Below are 27066 nucleotides of genomic sequence, written 5' to 3' on the forward strand. Positions count from 1 at the left end.
TGATCCTGCAGAGTTGGAGAATGGTGATCCCAGGATGGAGGATAGGGATCCTGAAAGGAGTAGCGCCATCCTGTGGAAGTGCAGAATGGTGATTCTGAAAAGCAGGACAGGACCATTATGGAGACTTCTCCTTCACACTCCCCATGGGATGACTCTGCAGCTTCTTTTTCACAGTTTAAGCAATGCAGAATGAGACTTATTGGGGTTTGGAAAGAGGCATCTTGATATTACATTCCAGCAATGAATGATTAAACAAAGGGGTAACTGAACTTAAGGAAGGAACACAAGGAACAATCATAACCAAAAATGTCACTTTTGAGTGGATGTAACCTTCATTCTTTTTTGCATAGAGTTTCCTTATTTTATAAATATTAATGTGGAACTCTGGATTGACCAGTAATCAGCACTGAAAAAGCCTCTCCAATAGTGAAGAGATAAATCTCTGAAGGAACTGAGTGTTACATTGTAAAATTAATTAATACACTGACAGACTTGGCAGAAACACATTATTTAATCTGTGAGCTGCTCTGTGTCCGGGTGCTCTTTTAATTGGAACATTTGTGTATTTCCTGGCCAGGCTTGGTAACAGCGGGAATTAAAGCCCCACGCTTAGAAAAGTGGAGTATGTGACATCAGAAATGGACTTTTTGTCATTTTGTTACGCTCTTAACCAGTCGCACACTGTGCAAGAAGCTCTCTCATATATATTCCTCATGTAATTGGCCGCATCCTTATAATCCGGACAAATGACTGCTAGCGTTCCTCAGACTGCGGCTTTAATTGAAATATATTTTATCAGTGATGGTGACAGCCTTTGGCGATGGCCCAGCTGGATCCCGGGCTAAGAACCATCCACGCTCTTCTCTCGGGCTGACACCACTTGACTTTCATACTGAGAGGCCTATAGGAAGCCCTTTGCTTATCCTGACGGGAACAATCACCGGCTCATTCAGAGCACATTGCTGAAGAGGGATCTTCAAAACAACAATTTACTGAATGGGTTTGCAGAGGTAGAGTCAAGAATTGTATATACGTTAAGCGGCATTATACATTATTGGGTCCCTAATGAAGGGTACCGGTAATACTACGGCATACAAAGACATTGATTGAGATGTGGTCATTCCAACCTTGTGGCCACAAATTGTTCCAGCATGACTGCACTCTTGTGTATAAAGCCAGCTCCATAAAGACATTTTGTTGTGTCCTGCACAGAGCCCTAACCTCAACCCTATTCATTGAAATGGAGGTAAGACTGAGGTCTTCCCATATATCAGTACCTGGGCACAATCACACATGGTCAGAAGCCATCTCAGAAGGGCGGAGGATAGCTTTGGTCCCAGATTGGGATGTCTAGCAAGCTGTGGACATTTCCATATAGTGAATCTTTGGATCTGCTGGCAGTTTTATATCATAAACCAATATTGATTTTGTGACAGGGTTTTGTGATCTGGACTTTAAAAGGCAAGGATGAATGCATCTCATTCTGTTAGTTTTTTCTTCCTCTGTGTATATTCCACATTAGTGTTTCTTCATAGGTTCCTTGTCATGAGCAATGGTGCCTTTCTATTAGCCAGCAATGTAAGAGATATTCTTCCCACTGAACACCAAAGGGTTCAATTTAGGACCTGAATTTTATTTTAAGGGTTTCCCCATGTTAAAAGGTCATGAAAGGCTAATCCAGATCATCATTGGATGACATTTAGGGCCCCTGTCAAAGGCATGTTGGCTTCAAGTGGGTTTTGCATCCCATAACTGTAAAATGCAAGTCATATAACACATCATTATATTTCCTTGGTTTTGTGTGCTGTGTATAATAACAATTTCTCTCTCTCTCTATATATATATATATATACCATTTGTTCTCTTGTATTGTCACACTGTCACACAGGTTTATAATAGGTAATATGTGTATATATGTATGTATATGTATATGTATATGTATATATATATATATACACACACATATCACCTATTATAAACCTGTGTGACAGGGTGACAATACAAGAGAACAAATGGTAGACAGAGGCAAAGTGCTTTTGTCACCCTTTAACAATCAGTGCCTTCATGTGAGATCACCAGGGAGTATTTTAATGGATTTGTTAAAAAAAGGAAGAATTCCTTTGGGAAGGCCATTACCATGTTATACATTATTTTCTAAATCCACCAATTCGGTTTCGATCTATTTGAATGCGAATATCATGAATAGAATTAATGGCAAAATGAAGGAGAAAAAAACATTTGATGAAATGCGTACAAACTGACGCAGGTGGAACATTTACCCAGATGGAGAAATCAATGCCGAGTTATTGCTGTGTTTGGGTGAATTGTGACTCAGTTTTTCCTTCCGATATTCTTTGTGGTCAGACATCATTCACGGCCTTGTGGATTGAAATCTAGTGAATTCCATTTTACGGGGGTCCCTCTTCTTTGTGAACACAAGAAACATGAAAGGGAAAGTCTTCCCAGATCGGTGAAGCTTTAACTCGTTGTAGGACCACAGGACGCCCAATATCCGATTCTCCAAGAGAAGATAATCCCTCTGTTCTGGCAGAGCTTCAGCAGAATCAATGTCTATTGTGGCTGCACAAAGGATGGAGGAAGACTCTACAAAAGACAAATTGGGGTAATTATTCCCATATGCCGGGAGACTTCTAAGCATCCAAGCACATTGTCAGCGCTGCCTGCCCTGGCTGGAAATGTATTTTCTGTGCGTTAATTTACATCACACTGATTTGAAGTTGCCCGCTACGGGTAAATTGTCACGTCGTTAGATCTTCCTTAATTCTCTGCTTTTTACACCACGAAGATGTCTGTGAAATTTGTCTCTCCTGTTAGTTAGGCTTTTACTATATCTCCTATACATACCAGGGTTGTGATAAATAAATTGGCAAACCTTTGATGTTTTGCTTCACTAAAATTTTGGTCCAAATGAGGAAGACGAAGGTATACATTGAGCATCAAATGACGGATTTAATAAATTCTTCACCTAATTATAGACAAGGTATGTCATATAGCTGCTAGAAGATCTGTATAATCCAAACATTAAAGGGGAACCATACCTTTCTGTAGTCCGACTACAGGAGAAATAAAGGCTAATTTTGGCAAACATAAAATTGGTATTGTTGCAACTATTTCTAGACGTATACAAGATGACCTGGTCTATAAAATGTCAAGTAAAATTAAAGCAAAGCCAATAAACCCGATATAAGGGACTGGAAGGGGTGACATTGGGTGATACATTTGTCAAAGAATCTCAACAAATTGGTGTCATATGAAGGAAGATGGCATCCTAAAATCTCATAGGATGCTACCGATGCTGTGTGGCCCTGAGCTGTACATGATATATTATACATATAGAAATACTGCCATTATGTGTCCCATTTACAGAGGCTGGCTGTGTACAGTGCAGGAAACTTTACATTTAGGTCTCATTTCTCATCTTCAGGTTATTAATAGGAAGTGGACCAGAAATAAAGATTCTTATGTAAGGGTAATTAGAAATATTGGGTTCAGCAGAAAAAAAAAAAGGTAAATGATGCAAGATTGGCCCAAAAGTACTGAAAACAAATAATCTTTGTACCCAGCAGACTCATACAAGGACACTTTGGGTGGACCTGTCAGTAACTGCACCACTAAATTCTTGCAAGAGTACATTTTTCCAGAAAAGCTCCACCTTTATCATTGCAAAGCCATTTTAGGCTTCAGTCAGTGACTGTGTCTAGGCTGATGTCATCAGTCTGTTGCTGCAGGCAGGAGAAAGCATTTCTTTAGTCTCCTTTCCTCCAGTGATTGAATTGTGACATTGCATCACAAGGTGAAGTGTGTTAGACATTAGAGAATACGACCAACATCTGCACAGGCAGCGGGATTTATATGATAAGCCGATACCCCAGTACAGGATGTAAGGGGTGACTCTGCATGATGGTTGAATAAAGATGTTATCATCATAAAGAGAAAAGTAATTGAAAGCAATGTCAGGGGGACACTGATCTCTATGACACTGTGATCTCTATGACACTGTGATCTCTATGGGAGATGCATGCATGTAGTTATCATGACGTGTTATATCAAATGACAGGTTCACTTTACCATCACAACAATAGCCCATACAGATAATACGTGTTTTTCTTGCAGCGCCTCCTAGATGTCAGGCTCTTGGTGAGCCTCATGTCCTGGCAGGTATAATATAGCCGTATAAGCTGCCATTGAATGCCATCTTTCTGATAATGAGTGGGCACATTTTTCCATTTCACACTTTATATCCGATGCATTTTCCATAGACAGGCAGCTGAGATATAACAAGACCGGGCGGCACATCTGTCAGATCTACCGGTGGTGTTTGCTGCATCCTGATAATACAACTTGTGACACTTTGTAATTGGAGCCAAGCTGAGGTGACAGAGCTCAGAAGAAAAGCGGCGCTACCAAACCAATCTGCTGCTATTCTGTATATTATGAAGAAGAGCGGCACTCCGCATACAATAGGAACTTCAACAGGGGGGGAAATGGCTGATGGGCCGTGATAGGAAGTCCCATAGAGGATGACCCCTATAGAAGATGGAGAAGCACTGTATTGGAATCGGGGGGTTGCACCTATTAATCTATGGACAAAATGCCATCTATACAACTAAACAAAATAAACTACCTTTAAGTAATTCACATATTGGCAATAACACTGAACCAAACTAAACATTCACCCGTCCCATTGGCATACAAAGCAAGCACACAAACCTCAAGCCAGATATGAGATTTGTCATCAACAGCCATCCTGGCCCTTGCAGAATCCTTTACTCTTACCTGCAGTCTTCCATTGTTGCTGTTTTGTTTCCCCTGGATCCCAATTTTCCTGTTTGTAAGAGGGAGCTCAGTTGCTCTTCCACCATTACAGTTTAATATTTTTAAGGTTTCCTTATTCTGGGTGCAAAGCAAATACTGAAAAGAGCAGATATAGGAAGAGCTGTTGTAAGCCATTCTTCTCAGTTGATGATGCCAAACCATAGTTTCACTAATTTAAAAGGAATGCACTAATGAAGCCAAAGGTGATTCTCTTAATTGGTCTGAATAGACAAAAGAGGCCGATTAATCATCACTTATGCCCTTTGACCTTCTAGGAAGAACGAGAACCCACCTTGTGCATGGTGACCCCACACATCCCCGGCACACATCCCCGGCACACATCCCCGGCACGCCTCGTCATTCATCCCTAATGATAGGTTTAGTATTCTCACCCATTTTCCTGATGTCATTCTGCAATTACAACATGCTTATTTCCTGTAAAATCATTTTAACAAAAACAACATACTAAATCCTTTCCATGAAATGTAATTAGTGTGTCAGGGATTTTTGGGGGTGTCACTAAAGGAATTATAATAGCTCATTTGCATCTAATTTGGGAAGTCATTTACATTTTTTCCAACAACCTTCAGCATGAAATTATTTAAAAGCAAGTGTGGGGTCACTTACTGAAAATTTAGTTACAGCCTTGCTCAATGTGAGGTCACATGCTGAAAATAATAATTATGGCTCGGCCCATTGTGGGGCTACGTCCTGACATACCTCAGCTGATTGGCCATGCCTTAGCGAGCTCTCCTATTGGTTTATTTTATAATTGACACAAAGCATGGTATCCAACACAAAGGGGCCAGAGCATTGGCATATGAAATTGCTCATTTTGTATACACACAGGTGACACTCAGGTGAGGCGGATGGATGGGCAGACACTGGAACAAGTATGCAGGACCAGTATGGTCAATACCAGATGGGTACCTTGTCCTATGTAAATGGGCGTTGGTATTTAATATTTAAAGTATACACTAAAACTCTGCAATATCTCATTGACTTTGATGATTTAGTTCGGATGATTGCATAATGATAAATCTGCTTTTCACCTGCAATCATTTGGGTATTAGGACGAAAAATAGGCTGTGTCTACATGTAAACGTTCCTACTGTGTTTATATGCGTTTTTATTAACTTTTATTACCTTTTTGCAGCTTGCTTTTTGAAACGCAGGAAAACGTCCATGCCGCATTTTTACTGTGTTTTTAACGCATTTACTTTTTAAGTGCTTATAAACGCGGGAAAATGTGGTAAAACACCTTACTGAAATCGATGAAAGCAATTACTTGAGTTTCCCGCGTGAAACCCGCATTTTAATTTTTTAAATGTTGCAAGCATTGTTATAGATAACGTCATAAACGCGCCTCAAGGAAACGTCTTGGTGTAGATTAGCCGATTGGAATGCATGGGATTTTCAAACATCAGCTTTAGTTTAAACGTTGGGGAAAACGTCCGTGTAGACTAAGCCATAAAGCAGGAAATCGGGTTCAAAGAAATCCCTTGCTGAGTTTTGCAATTCTATGAAATCCATTAGTGCAAGCTTTAAATGCAGACAGCAGCATTCATAAAAAGCACCAATTACCATGAGCCCTTGGTGCCACTGAATGTTTAATGAATGTTTCTTTAGCGTCATAGCTATATTATGCTGGAATACATTGTTTATGTCACTTTTGGCAAGCCAGTGGTACAAAAAAATTATCCGTGCTATTATAAAAAGACAAGCATTGCTTAAACAAATATATTTGTGCACAACTGCTGGATCAGGGAGGGTGAAGAGCAGCGGTGTCTAACTCAAATATACAGGGGGCTAAAATTCAAAACTTAGACCAAGTGGCGGGCCAACCTTGAAATTTATTGTTCTTGTTTCTTTTTATTGAGATTAATTGTTTTACTTTGCCAGAGAATGCAATTTGAAACCAAATGAATTGCTGCATGCAATAGCTCTATGATAATTCCTGATTATTTCAACATTTTGTAATGAGCTTACCTGTGAGTATAAACTCCAATGTGGTGTGATGCCACTACTACAATTCCCATCGTTACTTGTGTCTATAGAACAGTCCAATGTGGGGCCACACATAGGCCACTGGTCTATAGACGCGAGTGATGCTGGGAATTGTAGTAGCGGCATCACTCGCTGCAATCTATAGAAGCGCCGAGCCAACTGCAAAGAATTCTTTTAGGGGCCAAAAAAAAGGACGTTTTGGGCAAGATTTGTCCCTTGGGCCAGCGTTTGACACCCCTGGTGTACAGTATTCATTTCTATAGCCCCTGGTGCTCTAGAATGCTGGAACACGTTTGCTCCAATAAATAATCCTTACTTTTACCCTGGTTTATATATACAGAGGTGGGCACAGCCCCTGGTTTATATATACAGAGGTGGGTGCAGCCCCTGGTGAGTGCAGCCCGGGGTTCATGTATACAGAGATGAGTGCAGCCCGGGGTTTATATATACAGAGGTGGGTGCAGCCCCTGGCATATACAGAAGTGGGTGCAGCCCCTGGCATATACAGAGGTGGGTGCAGCCCGGGGTTCATGTATACAGAGGTGGGAGCTCTGACAGCTCATAGCGGGGGTCACTACGTATAAAGGTTTATAATTTTTTGGAGATTGTATACAGGTGAAGAAATGTAATCTTGTTAAAGAAGGTGTTGTATTTTAGCCCAAACTGAGTAAATCTGGAATGATTTTTCATAAAACATGCTGAGGATTCGGTAGAGGTCTGTTTTGATGCACATAGGACAGGGTAATTCAGAATTTATTATACCGCGTCAAACAAAGGCCAAATGTTTAATTCATATAGCTTTACAGAGACAAATTAAACCCGGAGTGTGGTCTTCTTTGACAAGTATCATGTTCCACAGCCGAGGTGTTAATGTTCCCACCTATTCCCTGAGACAAATGTGTGGATTTCAATCTGGAAATGGCTCCATACCAAGCAGTGCTCAATTATAAAACTTTCTGCAGAAACTTGATAGAGCAGAGACTAGATGTTAGAATATAATGTTTCTGCTCCGGTGTAGAATAGTACATGGTATTAAGCTTTGACCATCCATCTATATGATATCATTTGGCATTCTATTCCAAAACCATGGCTATTATTTTGGAGCAGTCCTCAGTTTGTGCCCATGCCAGTCTGCAAGACCATTTTTCACAAGATTTTGCCCATTTGGGTGTTTAGATACAATGTTTGATGTCAGACCATTTCCCTATCTAATTCGTACCAAAGTTGATAGGTAGGGTTGAGGTAAAGTTTTGGGTTCTTCCACACCTAACTGGTCAAACTGTCCATATTGTGCACTGAACTTTATAATTTGGAGGGGTGTATACACACTTTTTCCATACGATGTATGAGCACCTTGGTTTCTATAGCTATTACCCCTTTTCCCCCCGTCTCCCATATTGGACACAAGTCTATAGCATGTCCCTTGCAAACATTGGCAGCGGTGCAGATGTGTGCTGTAATCGTGCTGTGAAGGACTTTCAGAGGACTCTTCGAGTCTTCTCATTAATGTGCCTGGTTACTGAGCAGTCGGCTCTGCCTGTTAATTAAGACTTCACTATATCCGTTTAATTGGGATCAGAGGGCCGATACGTAGGAAGAGTCTGCCAATCACACACTGACCGTCTCCTATAGATACAAATGTGTCACCTCTGTGGGGTTCTGTATGTGAAATCAGAATTTAATGTAATATTTAGTTAATATTTGGAAAGAATGTTTTTAAAATGTAGGATCAGTGATACGCTGGAAGAAGTCATTCTGGGAATCCCCCGTTGGTGTCTTTCAGGTCCCTATTTGCAGCCTGTCAGACCTTGTGCTCTGCGGGATGGGCGCCTGCAGCAGGAAGGCTCTGACACTACTCAGCAGCGTATTTGCCGTCTGCGGCCTGGGACTCCTGGGAATTGCAGTCAGCACAGATTATTGGCTGTACTTAGAAGAAGGGATCATTCTGCCACAAAACCAGACCACAGAGATCAAGATGTCGCTTCATTCGGGCCTGTGGAGGGTCTGCTTCTTGGCAGGTAAGTGTAATATCTCTTGGGATGAATAGAAATCACCTAAAGGAGCCCTCTAGCTCCAGAATACATAGCAGGCTGGTGCCGTACAAGATATAGTATTTTCCAGGACTTGTGTGGCGTCCCCAGTGTCCTCCGTATTGTGGAATCCAGAGGAGGTCCCGGAGCTGCAGGGATTGGAGCGGTGCCAGACCTCCCTCTACATGACCCTGTTTCTAAAGTATTTTTAGCTTCCATCTCCATTATAATTTATAGAAGGAGTCTGTGTCAGAGACATCAGCGCTACAAGTTATACTGTTACTGAAATCTCTATTCCACATCCAGCACATTCTGCTTTATTTCAGTAAATCCAACCAGTATGCATATAAAACATTTAAAGTGAACCTGTCATGCAAGAGCTGACGTCTTCTAGCGGATCTCTGACATGAGTTAGGAACCCTCACACAGACCTAAGGCAACTGACCAATGGCAGCTTTACTTCAGACCTCTGCAGAGACTACGTATTCCAAGCAGAGAACAAGGGTCCTACTATGTAGCATGCTGGCAGAAGAAAGGCTTTTCTACTAAGACTGTGGCTGCTTTAGAATAAAAAACTGTAAAACTTTGCATGCCTATTGTTACGCCTGTTATTTATTTAGGTTTCAATGGGATTTCTCATTGTGTGTTTTGCAGGTGAAGAACAAGGACGATGCTTCACAATCGAGTATGTTATGCCCATGAATGTCCAGATGACATCGGAGTCCACGATCAGCGTGTTGAGTGAGTAAAAGGTTTAGATTGAGCAGCTCAGTAATAGTACGGTCACTTAATGGTTTTATTAGTCTAACCCTGATTTTTGGGTATAAAATAACCAGAACTAAGTGATACTGGAAAGTGATATTTAATTTCATATTGTGCTGACACTTCTAATCAGCCTTTCATCACATGTCTGTTTGATGCGTAGGTAGCGACACATTAGGGCCCGGTGTAATCACACTCCGTCACATGGGGCCCCTTGTATTAGAGAAGGTGTTGGGAAGAAATAAGGAAAATCTCCCATCACCTCCCAGAATTATCTGGGTAAATTTGGAGAATGATGAATTGTAAGTCTGGAAGTATTGTACAGAACGGTACCTGATTGGAACACGTCTGACAATAATTTCCCGGCTTGTTTTGTATTCTGTGTACCATGGTTTGTGTCATTTAGAGACCACGTTTATTTCTTTATTGGGTGTAACAGAGGTCCTCCTGGTAAAAATATTCTTCCATGCTAATATCTACCTCAAGGCTTTATTTTTAGTTGCTTTTTGTTTTCACAGCAGCTTTATAAAAGTTTCCAGATTATATGGAAAATACGGCTTGTATAAACATTGGGTACCAGTGCTGGGCCCCATAGCAGTCGCATGGTCTTCCTATAGGTATGTCCCTGCCATGACACTGATTTCCAGGCTGAGTATCACATACAGCTTTGGCAGAGAAATCACAAATGGCACTGATAGGGAAGGCTGCATGTGTCGGAGCAGAAGGAAGGGTCACAAGGTGTTAGCAGTCACCTGCTCCTCCTATATGAATCATTGCACACATCCGTATTCCTTGTAAACAAGGGCTCATTCACATGTGTGTTTCACTCGAGGTATATTTTAGCCCCCTTAAATTAAACAAGCCTATTCATTTTCCAAGGGCCATCAGTGTCTTCAGGGACCAAAGCAGAATTCTTCTCTTTCTCTTTACCCTTAGCCTTTGTATTACTTTGTCACTTTTATTAGTATAATGCTATCCTTTCTTTTCACAGAGATGATTCGGTCAGCCACTCCCTTCCCATTGGTCAGCTTATTCTTCATGTTTATTGGATTTATACTTAACAATGTAGGACACATACGGCCCCATCGGACCATCTTGGCCTTCGTGTCGGGGATCTTCTTCATCCTGTCCGGTGAGTCTTCTTCCAACCTTTACATTGTACAGTAAAGATAAGTGGGGATTTGTTTTAGGAAACCAGCAGCAGCTGAAGTCCTGACAATTCTACCAGAAATACTAAAATAGAATGAAGGAAGCAGCCTGAGCTGTATGGGAACCAAACCCAAATTCAGCAACAGTTGTAGTGTTCAGTGGTCCTCTGTCTGCATTCCCTTCTAAATGGAAAAATATAGCAATGTGTAAAAATAGTGACGGTGGAGTGTTATATTGAGCTATATGGAGGTATAGCACCATTCGGGGTGATGGCAATGTGGCACTTTTTCTGTGCACGCAGCGTTTTTGCATTGTTTGCGGTATCAGGACATCTCCTCTGCATTCTGCACATCAGGGACAACGGTGATAATCCTGGCCTAGAAATGCCATTTTGCTGGTCATAGTTATTTCAGTCTGCATTTAATGAAGGCAGTGAAGCGAAGAATTGCCTCTGCTGTACTGCACACGGACCTAAGGGACTGTCAGCCGTATCTTGTATGGGGACACTCACCACTCTTACCCCCCCACATACTCAATCACCACATACAATAACCAAGCCATTATCAGCTATGCAGGTCAGCTGTGTGCTGTGGCAGCTATCCAGGAGTAAGAACTCAGAAATGGAAGAGAAAAGTCTGTATGACCCTGCAACCACAAGGTAATAATCCTGAAAACTGAGCTCTAGGCACACATCTAAATACAAAGATAAAACACATCTATGAGAGCTAACAACTTGGTTCTAAGATATATACATCCCAGGCAATGTACAGCCATAGTGGTGACCTGACTTTCCTATGTTGCAGTTGAATAATAAAGCTTGGTCCCCTCCCCACCTTTTGCCTGTAATTGGACATTGGAAGAGCAGCAGTTCAGCTTTAAACTGCATGCAGAACCAACCATGAGCTGAGAATGGGGGGTAATGCACATCTTCCTTCTATCACATAGTACTCAACTAGACTAAAGCTGTTCTCGTTTTATTTGTTTGTCAAAGGCAATATCCGTTAACAATTAGTTTGCATTATCACTTTTCACCACCAGCAAGGATGTACCAAGTCTGGCGTAAAGAAGGCTGAAGCTGACAATAGGGATAATAGAGAGCAACCCAATGGAAAAAGAATGGCCAAGCATTCGTAATATCTATGTACACGTCTTTATATGTGAGCCTTGATGATTTGGGGCCTGCATTGTGTTAGAGTAGAGTGGCACCACATAACAATTCTAAATAGCCATCTGGCTCCATGAATTGCTTTTTAAATTGAGATTACAGAGACAGATGGAGTAATACTGGCTTTGCTGTGTGGACTCACTACACATCGTTAAGTGAACAAATATGAAGCCAGTTCTATGCTTAGTAACAGTGATGATGGGTGACCTAAGTAGATGAGGACACCCGGGGCCATGACCTTATTTTAGGGGAACAGGTCAATGCCCAACCAAACACCTATTGCACAGGACAAATCTCTTCGATCAAAATCAGTTGGAAAGATTATTCAGTCAGTCATTTACAGAGAGAGTCTCTGTGTCCTTATATAAATATATAATAAATATATACTATATAAATCACATAATTCATTACTATAGCCTAATCCAATTCATAGAAAGATTCATCAGTAAATAGAATGAAAACACTGCTTGTCCTATGGAGCCCAGTCTGTCATTTCCATTCCATATAAAATGCCTCTTATCCTACAGACCCGGGAACATTAATCTCTTATCATCGTCTTGTGTCCACCTGTCAATCTTCCTTTTATAAGCCTTCTTCTAATCTGCCATTTCCTGCAGCCCCATTCTCTAGAATTTTTGATCTATTTGACAAACTGGGATTAGCCGCATTGACATTTCCATGTTAACATAAGGTATAGTGCCAGGATGGGAACGTTTTATAGAAAAGCCACCATTGCAGCTTATCTGTAAATAATCAGTCTGATGTGGACAGAGCAAGCATTTTATAGAACAAAGCCAGATCGTGTTTGTCATTCCCGGTCGGTGATCTCTTTGCTCCTCAGAGATGTGACGGGTTGTGTAAATGCTCCATGCTGACCTTTGTCAGTTGTTCATTTTATGGCTTCACATATTTCTCCTCTTTAGGACTGTCTCTGGTGGTCGGCCTTGTACTCTACATATCCAGCATTAATGATGAGATCCTCAATCGTACAAAAGACTCGGAGACTTATTTCAGTTACAAGTATGGATGGTCCTTTGCATTTGCAGCTATATCCTTTCTCCTTACAGAGGTAAATATGATTTCCAGTGGATCCAAATGTTAAGATGGGGGGGAGTAAAGGTTCTAACAAAAGAAGAGATTCGAGAAAAAAGTCATTATCTTTTAGTAATGTTTTAGAACATGAATCTGATCAGAAGTCAGAGATGATCCATTTATAGGAGCAGGACTGAATGGCTTAAAGCCAACCCGGAATACAGATGATAATTTTTATTATATTTATAGATGAGAGGATTTTCTGTATCACCTCATAGACCAAACTCCAGTCCCAGGTCATATGTGAGTAGTTATTGATCATCTGTGGTTGATTTTGAATAGTTCCAGATGTATAGCTTAGGGTAGAGACATGAGTCCTTGAAATTGCTAAGTGTCACAGCTATTAAAGATTGGGGATCCATTTACATTTTGACATTTTCTTCTGTTCTTCTGCAGAGTGCTGGTGTGATGTCGGTGTACCTCTTTATGAAAAGATATACGGCTGAGGACGCCTATAGACCCCACCCGGGCTTCTACAGACCACGTCTCAGTAACTGTTCCGATTATTCTGGCCAGTTCCTCCACCCTGAAGCCTGGGTAAGAGGACGAAGTCCTTCTGATATCTCCAGCGAAGCTTCTCTGCAAATGAACTCCAACTACCCTGCACTTCTCAAATGTCCTGATTATGACCAGATGTCCTCGTCACCTTGTTGAAAGAGGGACTGTGGCCAAACTCTGGGGCTGTAGGAAAGTTCTGCAGGCCGTGCCGACCCTCTAAACATGTCCTCTAGTGCACTCATTGTTTTCCTAATCGCTAAAGAGACAATTGATCTCACCTGCCACCTAGCAGAGATTAAACACCTAGGTCAGAGGGTCCCTGCAGCTCACACGTTCCACCATAGGTTAGTTAAACCAGTTTTGTGTGTGGTCCAACAATGAAAACGGCTAACAGGATAAGCTACTCCATGTTCACCTGCGAGTTGTCTCTTCTATTTTCATCGGATACGCACCTTGACATGGGACAAACTGTTAATATCAGAGGGACTTGGAAAAGGTTGAAGGAAATCTTGTGACCTTCCATAGGTTCGCACACAGACCAGTCAAATACGGTCATCTTTGATATTTGCTTAGCAGTTGTGTTGTAAAATTTGATCCTTCCTATAAAATCTGTGCAGACCAAGACAACGAGAGAGACCAAGAAAAAAAAAACTTTGACCCAGCTTTGTTTGTAAATGGCTTCACCTGCTTGGTCGTCGCTGCTTAGTAAAGCTATTCTATATATATTTCGGAGGGTGAACATTGATGTATTTAGAGGTCAGGGGTACAAGGGGAAAAGGACGTCTTGTGAGCACTTAGTAAGATCCAGAGCTGAATTCACTGTTGTGTGATTGTTGATGTTAATCCCGCGTGACATGCAATTCCGGCGGTCTGTGTATACCGTAGCGGGGGCGGATAAATGTACTTGTACAACAATGTATCGGTTTGCTTAAATAAGATCTTAAAAAAAAAAACTTGTCACTCATGTGAAAAGAGGATAAAAGCAAAGAGATTGCATTAATGAAACAACATGTTGTATATGAAGGCATACATGTAAATTTCCACGGTTATCTTTATCTCAACTGACTGTAGCCATACGAGTTTGATTGATGTCTAGTTCAATTGATTTTAATATAAATGTTGATCAGCCATTCAAAATCAATTGATTCACTTACAACAAACTGCAATCAATGCATAGTCCCAACCAAAAAAATATGCAGTAAAGATCATCCTATATATTATATATTCCATCGGACATCAGTAGAGAGGCTTCTAGAACCACTCAGATACTTGTATGGGAAATACAAACTTTCCATCCTGGCCATCTTTTGATACTGCACTTGATATCGATCCATTTTAGCTGATTGAATTCAGAGTCCATTTATTGTCCATTGAATTAAACACATCTATAGACAGCTTTATTTAAATGGGAAACATTGGTAGGGGCAGCCTCAATGAAGAATGTTTGGTCCATACCTGGAAGGATAACTTGGTAATATGTGGAGACGTTAGGTGGAGTTCAGTGATATACTGTATATTATACACCAGGTATACAAGATTTCTTAGTTAGAGTTTATTATCCCTGCGGTCCAAACGTGTTTAATGTCAGCAGGAACACCCAGGGACTTTTCTAGAAGATGGATATGAATCTCCCTTAGTTGCAGGTCAATAAAACTTAATTGTGTAACTTAATTTATTGTGCTCTCCCTGTGAGTTATTTCTTAAATTCAAACAAAAGTCTTAAAGTTGTCATAAAAGCAAATGATTCGATTGATTGCTAATTGCATCTTCAAATATTACAACTCTAAATTCAGGAAATTCCACTTCTTTTAGTTCAGCAAAATATCATCAAGTACAAATTAATTGATAGTTCTCCTGAACTGGGTTTTGGTTCTGCAGAACCTCTCCCAAACATCAGTGAGGGCATCCAGGGAACACAATGGCTGTATTTTCATTAGCCGAGATGCAGATAGCAGGGAATGAGGGGTAAAAAGATATAATAATTATATTCAGGGACCTGGAATATATGAGCTGCTCTGCTTAGCAATGGAATCTATGAAGACAATTGTTTGTTAGTGAAATGCTGCATGGAGCTCAGGGTGTCAAAAGGCTGCAAAGGTTAATACAAACTGTACAAAGATGTCCAGAACGGGTTTGTTACAACACAAGCTGTCTGCAATGGTAATAGGAATGAGCACAATATTACACGGAGCATTGCATGAATCACTCCAGGACTGCAGGCCGGCCGGTTGTGCTGGCAGCATTGTGTGCTTATGGGCAGAGATATGCCGCCAATGTAATAAAAAAACCCTCCAAACCCCAGAAGCAAAGTACTAAAAAAATTTAAACCAAGCTGGACATTTGTTTCCTAAAAATGTTACATTCCTAACCAAAACAGAATGCTTTGCCATTTTTGTTATATGCAGCAAGAATTGCACTGCAAACACACTAAAGCATGTTAATGAATGCGTCCATCTATTCACCAATTATGGGTGAATATCGGTAAAACTCAGCGCCCACTTGGAAAGGCCAAATGCCCATTAGAAATTGGTCTAAAGCAAACCCTACAAGTCCAAACTATGTTTCTCTTGTATAAAGTGAAAGATTATCTCCAATTAGGCTCTGGGCAATGACTCGTTTCTGATGCAAAGGTGAAAACCCCTTTCGACCTTTCACCAGTTTTTTCACTTCAGAGTAAGTTCAACAAAGGGAAGCGTTTTTCCGTCTTTAGGAACTTTCCTCTGTGTGATAGGAAGATGCGTATTTATTAAAAGCTCCTGTTTTTGTGACTTTACCTGCAAACCTGCTTGGATATTTATTAAACTTCGTATTCATTTCAATGCTGTCTGCCAATTTTCTGCAGCTTATAAAGCAGAGACAGTGAGACAATTACCAATAATACAGCGGGGCTTACATTTTACTTATTTTCTGACGCAGAGATTTACAAAACATTGATGAGAAATCCTCAGCTTGTATATCCGGTAACTTATTGTTCTGTTCCCTGAATGAGCTGCAGTCCTGCACATAATGAGAATATTTCTTTGTGCTGCATTGTGTGCATTGGCTAGAATGAAACCCTCACACATGAATTCTTTTCACAGATTTGCTTGGTTTGCCTTGTTTATTATTAGGTTTTATTGTTTCTACCTAAAACAAAAATCTGATTTTGGGGCAAACTTATGTAAATACTTCAAATACTGTGCAAGACAGATTGATGAACTTTACGTTTAAAAACCTGATCATTCAGCGTCTGTCCTCTTTTCACGGTTCTCTTGTTACAATCATAATATTAGGATATTTGTAGAACATTCCTTGTATTAAAGCGGAGCTCTGGTTGCAGGGTTCATAGCTGCTGGAGATTTTCTTCCATTTCTATGGTGTCCTGGTAATTAACATAACTTTCATCAAAGTGATTGCCCCTACATTTATACCATTAAACATATGTATGGTGGCTAAAGGAGAAAACCTTGCCCTTCCCTTTATGCACTTTCTGACAGCCCCGAACAAGACTGTATGGGACTGAGGTGGGATTTATGAAAGCTTTCCAATACTGGAGAAGATAGACTATCATGGGTGAACCTGGTTGATCCAGCAACCCTGGAATGGATCTAGTCTCGTTTTTAAAAATCCAGGTTTGCTGGACCCTCCAGGTTCGCTCATGACAGACTATCTTCCCCTTATCTTAATATCTCCTAGCGAACTGAAACTGACATTGGTAAAAGCCGGGTATGGGGATTTTTGGCCAACTCCTTTGGGGAGTATTTTAATGCTAAAGGCAAATTCACATTCATGCCCATGTTAGTTCTTCCTGTTTTTTTTTGAGTCTCTGATGGGGTTCAAAACCTCAAAAAACAAAGTACCAATGTTTACTTTTAATATTCTGTTTATTGGATTGGGGACCCCAGAAACCCCAGTACAATGTAGTCATACCCATACATAGGTATGAATGGGCCCTAAAGAATATTGGAGCTGTATACATTAAAATAAACGGGTTGCCTCTGGTTGGCTGGACGTCTTTATTTAATCCAGCTCATCGGTACAGATAAACGTTGCAGCAATCTCACCGCCAACAGGAACGAGTGCGATGGAAATAATGAGAGCTTAGAAAACAACAACAACCTAGAAGCCGTATCATACAAGCCCGGTGTCACCAATAATACAGACGCTCCTTCACGCATCAATAAATGGCAGTGCAGCGTGGGAAATTCGAGGCGCTCGGTTCTCAGGCGTGAACCCCTGACATCACTGGCAGAATATAGAGACAAATTCTTAGTATATGTAAATCCTCAGAGAAATTAGGCCAATGCAGAAACTGCAAACCATCTCAACGAGGAGCTTTAATTTGATTTTCTGCTATGGATTTAGCCGATAGCTATAAATATAGCATGGATGGATTCATTATTTCCCTTTAATAGAAGTCTTTCCATAGCAGACACTTTTCACACTGCAATGTGGTGATAAGCCAGCAACCCCCATCTGCCCCATTGACCTGGAAGCCCAAAATTCTGAAATATGAAATGGTCTCCCTGGTCCCCCCTCAGATCTGGGTCTTTTATATAGCTTGCAGAGATCACATAATAAAGTCAAGGGTCAATAGGATACAGAAAGAGGAAGCCTTGACTTGCTATAGTTTGTAAAGTTATGTCTGTGGGCTGTGGAAATAGTTACTTTATACACCATGGGAGTTATATGTTGGCGCTATATAAATCCTTTTTAATAATAATAATAATAATTCCAATATTACCCAGGTTCCAGTTACCATCCAGTACATGACCTTTCATATTGCCCCCTGAAAAATGGCAGAAAAAGATGCATTCTAGCAAGTTTAGGTTCAAGAAAATCAATGTGATGTTTAGTGTTTTTATAATTTCACATTCTTTTCTATATCACAGTAATATAGATCCCCTCATTGTGTTTTTCCTTTCCTTCTCCTTTTTGTATCTCATACATTGTGATTCCTCTGGTTTCATTTGCCCCCAATAAGCCTCAGGATAGATTTATCTCTATTTGGTGAAATATTTTGGCCTGGGTGAGTTTAAATTGATCTTTCTATAAGAGTGAACTTATGGGCTCATCATATCAGTGACATGATTTGTGTGTGACACAACGCTGGGTTCCATATCCCCACCCCGTACCCTGGGGTCTCCATGTTTGTTATGAAGGGGAAGTGAAATCCCATGAAATTTACATGATGCTGCGGAGGACAAGGCGCCTCAAGGTTTCCTATTCGGCAGAAGTAGGTCATGTTGGCACAGCCCTGGCAGACAGATGAGAGCTCGGGTGGGCCGGGGGTCCATGGGGTTACATAATCTAGGTCAGAGACTGCAGCTTGCTGATGAATTAGGTCTCTACTATGGATTTTGTCTCTCGGAATATTAACTGGTTCATCCCCTCCGCCTCCACAGCCTGATGGATCATCGCCACATGAGCGCCATGGGGGGAATATTCTGTACAGGGACCTGCTGATCACCCTCCATGCCGGTCCTGCTGACAGCCATACAAAACCCAAAACCTGCAATAGGGATCTGCATAAATAAAAACATAACCTAAGCAGCAAATCACTTTACTATAAGACATGCTGTCATTTTATTACTGTGCCATATTTGATAAATCATTCAGCCATTATAAATCAGTATTTGTGATATGGTATATGATGTAATGTATATTACATATATTATTATATTAGTCAGGACTGAGTAAATATTGGGGTTCTATGAGGTGGGGAGAGCAGAAATTGCAGCCATTCTAGGTGGAGGTAAAAGATGTGCAACGTGTTTTTCACTGAATTGATTTTGCCTTTAGAGAAATTGCACAAACGTTTTGCCTGAACTTTTCCTAAAACCGCTTTCTTTTCATTGAGAGACAACTGAAGAGGAATCAGAAACCAGTCCCAGTTACAGAAGTAGGGTGCTAGGTGCAACAGCAACTGGATAGATTGCATTGTGTGTGGTCAGAGCCCATTGTAGCTTGATAAGGCCGGATAGTAGAAAGAAGAAGCAGGAATACAATGGATAACCAGCGCAATATAACAGGAATAGATAAGCCAGTGCTTTGTTATGACAGAGATGGCCTGTGATTGGAGATCAGTTAGAAACCACTGGAATGTCTATAAGCTGTACCCAGCAAATGGAATGGACAATACATCCCTAACAAAAGAAAAGCAAATAAATGGTAAACTTTACACCTTGTAAACTAAGGAGTACAAGAATACCAAACAAGAAGTCCAACTAGCTGCCTAACACAAGGTATGAACACTACAAAAAGTGTTTGCAGCATTCTAGTTTCCTATATGGTGTTTGCAGCATTCTAAGTAAAATAAAATAAAAAGATCACATTATGCCAAAGGGGTAAAACCAGGGGAACAGGCGTCACCTCCTCTATAAAAGTATGCACTAGGAATTATCAGAAAATGTTGGCACTAAACCTGTACTCCGTGTCATGCGTTGATCTATACCTTGCTGCACCAAAAACAAGGAGATGAATTGATAAGGACAGCATTGGAAGTATGATGGTAAATCTCTAAGCATGGTTAAGCCTCTGTCACAGCATTGCAGGTATGGAGTTACAGATAGTAAATGAGAAGCTGAATAAAGGATTGCACCTTGAGAAGAAAGATATATTCAAATTGAAAACCAAGAAAATGTCTGCGATGAACAACATCAAAGTACCATACCCTAAGACCAGTCCAGTAGTATGGAATTATTCTAGACTTAATCTTGTGTATTAGTCTGATTTAAAGACTGTATTTGTACTATGGCATTACCAAGCTGTCTGTCACAACATGTCCTCTCAATAAATTAGATCAATATCCATCAATAAATAGCAGATCAATATCCCCATCTGGCATAGAGAATACCTCCAAATAAAGAGATCATTCCTGTAATTCTAGATTTTGGTTACAATAATTCCTGCACTTGTAGGAATGTAGACTGTGGACAAAGTTAGAGCTAAACTATACACAGAATATAAAATATGGAGGACTTCCCATGACACTGATGAATTTGTCATGCTTTGTTGATTATTCATATGTGCCATGGGATTGTCCCGCCGCTTCTTCATGGGGTGACCCACTAAGTTGTCTATACAATGAAGAATACCCTGATGGATTTCCCATATAGGTACCACAAACTAAGATGCATATTTTGCAAAGGGAACAGTTTTTGAGCACCAGGCTCATCAGAGATACTCCAGACAAGGGGAATAAGTTAAAGGTTCCCTTGACATTCAGAATTCTCCCGAAGATCAGCTAGACATGTGAATAGTAGTTAGAAAAAGAAGAATGAGCACCTATTAACTAACTGAGGAGCAGAGGCATAAAGGAAGGGCCACAAACCCATCATAATGCTCCACTGAACCCCTGAAAAATCTCCTGAAAAAGTGATCTGATAATTTGAATTTCTGAACTGTCAGAGAAACTTTGAGTCTTTATGCTCCAAATTGCCTGGATTTCCCCAATATTGGGAACAATAAAGAAAATGGATTGGAAAATTTGTAATTTTTCCTGAAGAAATAGAACAACCAAACCTTGTGAAAGAATCCTTTTAATGGCCAGAAGTAAGTCAGCCAACCTTTGAGATGTTAGAAAAAAAAAACTATGTTTAATTATTTTCCATCCTTTTTTTATGCTGGACACGTTGTCCAAAGTCCAAAGTTTCAGTTATTACTGAAAGTTATACACATAACATAAAAATATTGTATGGAAAAGTTGAATCATGAGGTCACTGCTGTGCAGAAAAGACTTGCGTGTAATTCCTAATACAGCCACAAGAGGGCATGTGAGATCTTACAATTGGGAGAGGGCAATACCAGGGTGAAAGGTCCAAAGTCAGCATCTAATTATTATAAATATTATATTATGGATATTATATGAATTGTAAGGATTCCCCACACTGAGGTGGCTGTCAGTCTACAGCTGATAAATGGATTTAATATAAGAATGGAGGACCGATGGGAGAAATACAATCTTCCTGACCACATACAGAGGCATTGGGGGAGGCAGAGTAATAAAGAATAAAAGGAACCATGTACAATCACTAATTTATTATAGATATTTAAAGATGACTCATTATGATACAATTCTGTTTAAATATCCTGACTTGTCACAATATACAGCAACATTCCAAAAAAAAAAAAAAAGTGAGCCATCCTTTTGCTCCAATTAGTGACTCTGCCTAGGCCGTAATGATCAGTTTGCTGCAGGCAGGAGAAACATTTCCTGAGTCTCCTCCCTTAATGATCAGTAATATCGCAGGAGAGGATGCAGTACCCAGAGGCTGTATAATTGTGTCATCTCTGAGCCCCCTTCTACTATGGAGAAGATGGGGACTGTGGATGATTCCCAATTTAGGTGTAAACTAATCCTGTAATTGGATGAACTAATAAAATGTAAATGTAAAAGTTTTTATGAACCATTGTCTGTAATTTATGTAATTTATAATCCCTGGTGATCCTGCCATGGAAGTCTTTGTTCCTGTTATGGGGTGACAACTGTCTTCCATGACTGTGCACCCCGCTTGCTTGACCTGTGTTGGCTTGGGCACTTCTAGACTCCACCAGGGGCTCATGACAACGCCTGAGTGACAGAGATAGAGAGTTGTCACTCATTACTGGAAAGGACCTAACCAAGGATCTTCATGGCAGGATCACCAGGACTTCTTTTAATAAAAGCTGCAGATATAAAAGACAACTTTTGAAATTCCACTATGCATATTGCAACTATAAATGAGTGATTAGAGTGTGCAGTGAGTATAGACTTTCCATACAATGTTTGTATTTATATAGAAAATCAGATTGCAATCATCGCCTCCTGTAATATCTGAATTGTAACAGCAGAGGGCAGCAGAGTCCACTATATGGGCTGCACCTAATGAGTTCAGTATATTGAACCAATATTTAAACATTAAATCCACACGTGGGTCATCCATTCACTGCTCACACATCATATACATCATATACATTCCCTCAACCTATTTCACGGATATCCAGAGATCAGCTCTGCACTTGATGAATGGTGTTAATATACAGTTAATGTGAGGTCTCCGGGGTGCAAATTAAGTTTTACTGATTTTATTAGAGGGAAAATGGTTTAGGAATAAAAGATGAGAGGCCAAAGGGTGAGATTATAGAGTCCGGGAAGGAAGCGTAGGAGGTACAGATAGAATTATAGAATAGTTCTCTGATACGATGTTATTAAGCTGTATTTTTTTACTTGTCACGCTGACACGCATTTACAAAAATGTCAACTGGAGTTTAAAAGACTGAATAAGGGAAAAAACAACACAGGATCAGCCCACACTTTATTAAGTCCATTGTGCACGTTCTGGTGTTGGATTTGAAATGGTGGTGGTAGCTCCTTGGAGCACAGGGGGTTCTGGAAAATGTAAAGGAGGTGCCATGCCAATGTTTGTAGGATTTTTGATACATCAGGATAGAATACCCCAACCAACCCATTTCAGGGTTTACCCATTCCTCCTTCCTCAGGGGTTTGATTCCTAATAAATCATGTGATGTCATTATCATCAATTCCCTGATGAAGGGGGAGGACAGAACTCCTGAAACATGTTGGAATTGTAGAGATCCTTCCTGGACAAAAACCTGCCACCGGTTTTATCAAACATTGGTAATAATTCCAATATCTAACGTATTTATAGTTCCACCTGGATGCTTGTACATGTTATTATTATTATTATTAATAAACAGGATTTATATAGCGCCAACATATTACGCAGCGCTGTACATATTATAGGGGCTGCAAATGACAGACAGACACAGACAGTGACACGGGAGAAGGAGGAAAGGTTATTGGCATTACAAAGCCATCGGTAAAACTCCTATACCTGCAGCTTGGTAGGGGGACATTAGTGGGCTTTCTCATGATATAGAGGGAATGTGGCAGCCCTGAACTATGAATTATGGGAATAAACTCTTGCACAGAGCTGGGCTGTCTGAGATTCCTTGCATAATGTCACCGGCACCCACAGGAAGTGCTGAAGTATGTGGAGCATTTAGAAACTTTCCCAAATATTTTATTAAGGTCTATATAAGAACAAAGAGCCTAGGATCATCATGACGTCTCCTGCAATGACTGGGAAGGGGCATTCTCTGATATTATTCATGGTGATCAGAATGTTACAGTAAACAATAAAATCAGAGAAGTGATATAAAAGCATCGTGTGCCTATAAAGCCTGGTCACACCTTCTATCTCAGCGTTCCATTAATTATCGCATTTTAAGATGTGAATTTGTTGTGCCAATGCCAGATCACCCCTGCACACTCCTTGCAGTATAAGAGAGATGTTAGGAATGAGAAGATAATAATTAAACCAAACCAGGCATGGAAATCTGTCTGCTGCTCACAGAGCATGGATTCTGGAATCATGGCAAAATATCTTTCATTTCCTTTATTTCAGGGTTAGTAAGTGAGAAACAAAATCATTGAGGTCTGTTCACAACACTCATTATGGCAATGCCAGGTAATACAATGCATGTATGTGTGCGGAGTTTACCTTTTCTATGTACATTGCAGCAAGTTGTAGCAATGTGTGCCAGCATTGCGTGCCAGCATTGTGTGCCAGCCGCTCTACCATGGCAAGATATTCTCTGATAAATCGGTCCCTATATTATTCCCACATGTTGCATATTTTGGTTTTGGAACCTTCAATAAGAGAGCATACAAATTACACATCTAAAGCAGGCAATACACAAAATACAAAGAACAGGGGATGCGTGAGTAATTAAGGTTGCGGGACTTTGTAATAGTTGTGAGCATGTGATGTTTAAATTTAATCAATCACATACTTTATAATGTGTGGGGATGGATAAATATTTAAGGTTGCAGGCATTATACAAAATAAACAAACATACCAAGAATATTGGAGTTATAAAATATTTACTTTTAGTTTTTGAAGCGATAGAGTTGGATAAGGCCGGCGGATTGATACATATGTAAGGTGGATTGATACATATGTAAGGTAGATTGATATATATATAAGTACTGAATGAGGAGTGTTTTGGTGTATTCAGTTGTTCTTAATGTTGAACACCTCGGAGCAATGTAATAAAGGGAATATGCACAATATATGGTGAAGTAATGGAAAGTGGATATGATGCATTGTATAAAGTGGGGTTAATTTGGAGACATGGTGGTAAGGTTAAAGAATTGGTGGCATGGACACGATATGCACAAGATAAGAGGAAAGAAAACAGATTATTTATTTGAATCATGATTGCTACTTCCTTTGTATAAAAGAACCCTCATCTCCTTAAAAATGTGGTCTTGGTCCACATTCATCACAACATATGAAAGGATCGTTCTGTTGGTCTGGGTAATTAAACCAGGGAGCCATAAAGAGAAATATGTGAGTAATTGAGAATACATATGTAATTGTACACATAAGTGTTTGTGAATTGTAATCAAGTTGTATTGAAAATGACTCTGTGATTATAGGAAGTGGACTTAGCTCTGTGAAACGTGTTGAACGTTTAATGCCTATCAACAAAAAACAGACCAACTATGTCAATGTAATGAATAATTTGATGGTTTTATGTATTTTTAACTAAGTTTTAAAAAAAGTAATGTTTTGTGTTTTATTTATCAATTGTGTATATTGAGCTTGATTGAATGCCTTTAAAGATCTATTTGTATCTGTATCCATTGTATTCACCATGAATAGGGATGTGGCATATGATAATATCTTGTAAAAGAAGAGGAATTGTGCTAAGTTTATTTAGAAAATACAAAAAAATAGTTTAATAAGATACAGGCAGAGGAAAGGGCAACATTTGCAGGAAGTCATGTGATCCAGGTACATCTGCCAGAGAGCACAGCCAAACCCTGGACCTCCACTGCAGCAGCAAAAAGGCCTGAAAACTGAGCAATGAATGAGAATCTGCATTGAACCCCTTTGCTCTCTCCTCCTGTCAACACATGTGCAATGCTACAGAACCTGATTGGCTCCAAGTCTGCTGTACAACAAGTACAAGTAACAAAATGAACTTATTATTTTATCAGGTATACCCGTAACATTAAATACATGTGTGTGTGTTTTCTTTTAAATATGACAGAGCAATATCATGCCAATCAGTATATCAGGGCCACATACCAGATTTACCTCCAGGAAGATCATAAAATAAGAGTGGAAAACAGAGCGGAACCATTGCTGTACAGAAATGTCACACATGCACAATGAACTATTTGGACCTTTTAGTTTTTGCTTTGATGGCAACAGATTTGTTTCCAAAAATCAGTATAAATCGGTTCTAAGAAAATTACCATTTTATGAAAAAGCTTTCAGGTCACTGTGATACCAATATGTTTATTTTGTGATACAAGGCGAGCACAATAGGTTTTAATATTTCCATATTTACCATGCACTGCCTACACATGATACATAAATAGGTAAATAAGTAGGGGGAATGTTTTGTCATTTCTATATAACATCCAAAAGAAATACTCTTCAAACACCACAAACAACAAGCAGCACCACCCTGCAATATGAAGGTAAGATGGTTCCATGTAGGAGATCGGTACCCCGGTACATTATAAAGATGGGGTACAAACACATAAAACTTGCAGAAAGTTTGGATGGAGACTGGTAATTCAGGTGACTTTATATATCAGAGGGGTAAGATGGGATTTGGAGGCGTATGTTTGAAGTCTGTGGACCTTATATCTGGGTATGACTGGAGGTAATTCTGTATATGGGCGCTATATACATCCTGTTTATTATTAATAATAATAATAATAAAAATAATATACAGACAGAACCCATATGTTGGTGAAGGCAATGTTCAGCAGAATGCTATATAAATCTCTAATTAAACAAAGGCCACAGACAAGCTTGTGGGAAGCATAAACACAAAGGTCATCGCTGTCAGGACCGGTTATATTCTGAGCTGAGGAAACAGAGGACGACAAATACAAAGTGAGCCCGGAAAATCTCTTTCTACTCCAGAGACGCAATCTGCAGGAAATACAAAGCTGCTAACATTTCATCGTCACATCCAGGGACAAAGCAATGCTCACAGATCACATATTATAAACTTGTTTCATGTATGCCAATGGTGGGCAGTAGAATGTTTTATTTAAAGATAATGCCAAGATATAAAAACATAAAATATATTCATACAGAAAAAATATTATGCTTTTATGTCACACTCAAATATAAAGACTTACCAAACAAACATTCTTATCTAAACAATAAACCAAGCAAGGCAAGGAAGCACAAACCCCTCACCATGCATGTCACTTATATCAGTCACATTACAGAGCAGTTTCTTAATCTTCATAACATGGGGGAAATAACTTTCAGGTCTTAGGGAACCCCGGCTATAATTATTATATCCACAGATCACAGTATATTAGTCTGGTGGTCAGTGGGAAGAATGTCACCCCTACAGATAGCCAAAATGATCATTACTCTGTCTGACATATATCTAACTGTTATAACACTGTTATTCCCCCCTCCCCTCAGGCACGTTGTCTTGGTGTCACCTTTGACTCGGCCCTCTCATTTACCCCCATATTCAGAACATTTCCAGGTCCGGTCA

The 27066-nt window shown here is 40.0% G+C and overlaps 1 protein-coding gene and 1 long non-coding RNA gene across 2 annotated transcripts in view; one reads left to right on the forward strand and one right to left on the reverse strand.

Moving 5' to 3' along the window:
• CACNG5 (calcium voltage-gated channel auxiliary subunit gamma 5) overlaps positions 1-16312 on the forward strand; it is a 25872-nt gene extending 9560 nt beyond the window's left edge. Inside the window, exons 2-6 of the mRNA XM_072414085.1 lie at positions 8627-8861; positions 9528-9614; positions 10627-10767; positions 12873-13018; positions 13438-16312. Coding sequence (XP_072270186.1) covers positions 8627-8861; positions 9528-9614; positions 10627-10767; positions 12873-13018; positions 13438-13695 — 867 coding nt within the window. The 3' untranslated portion in view covers positions 13696-16312. The remainder of the gene's footprint in view (positions 1-8626; positions 8862-9527; positions 9615-10626; positions 10768-12872; positions 13019-13437) is intronic.
• LOC140332865 (uncharacterized) overlaps positions 1-27066 on the reverse strand; it is a 359753-nt gene that overhangs the window by 126050 nt on the left and 206637 nt on the right. The gene's annotated exons all lie outside the window — the stretch shown is intronic.

Source organism: Pyxicephalus adspersus, chromosome 6 (assembly GCF_032062135.1).
Source record: "Pyxicephalus adspersus chromosome 6, UCB_Pads_2.0, whole genome shotgun sequence".
Classification (NCBI taxonomy): domain Eukaryota; kingdom Metazoa; phylum Chordata; class Amphibia; order Anura; family Pyxicephalidae; genus Pyxicephalus; species Pyxicephalus adspersus.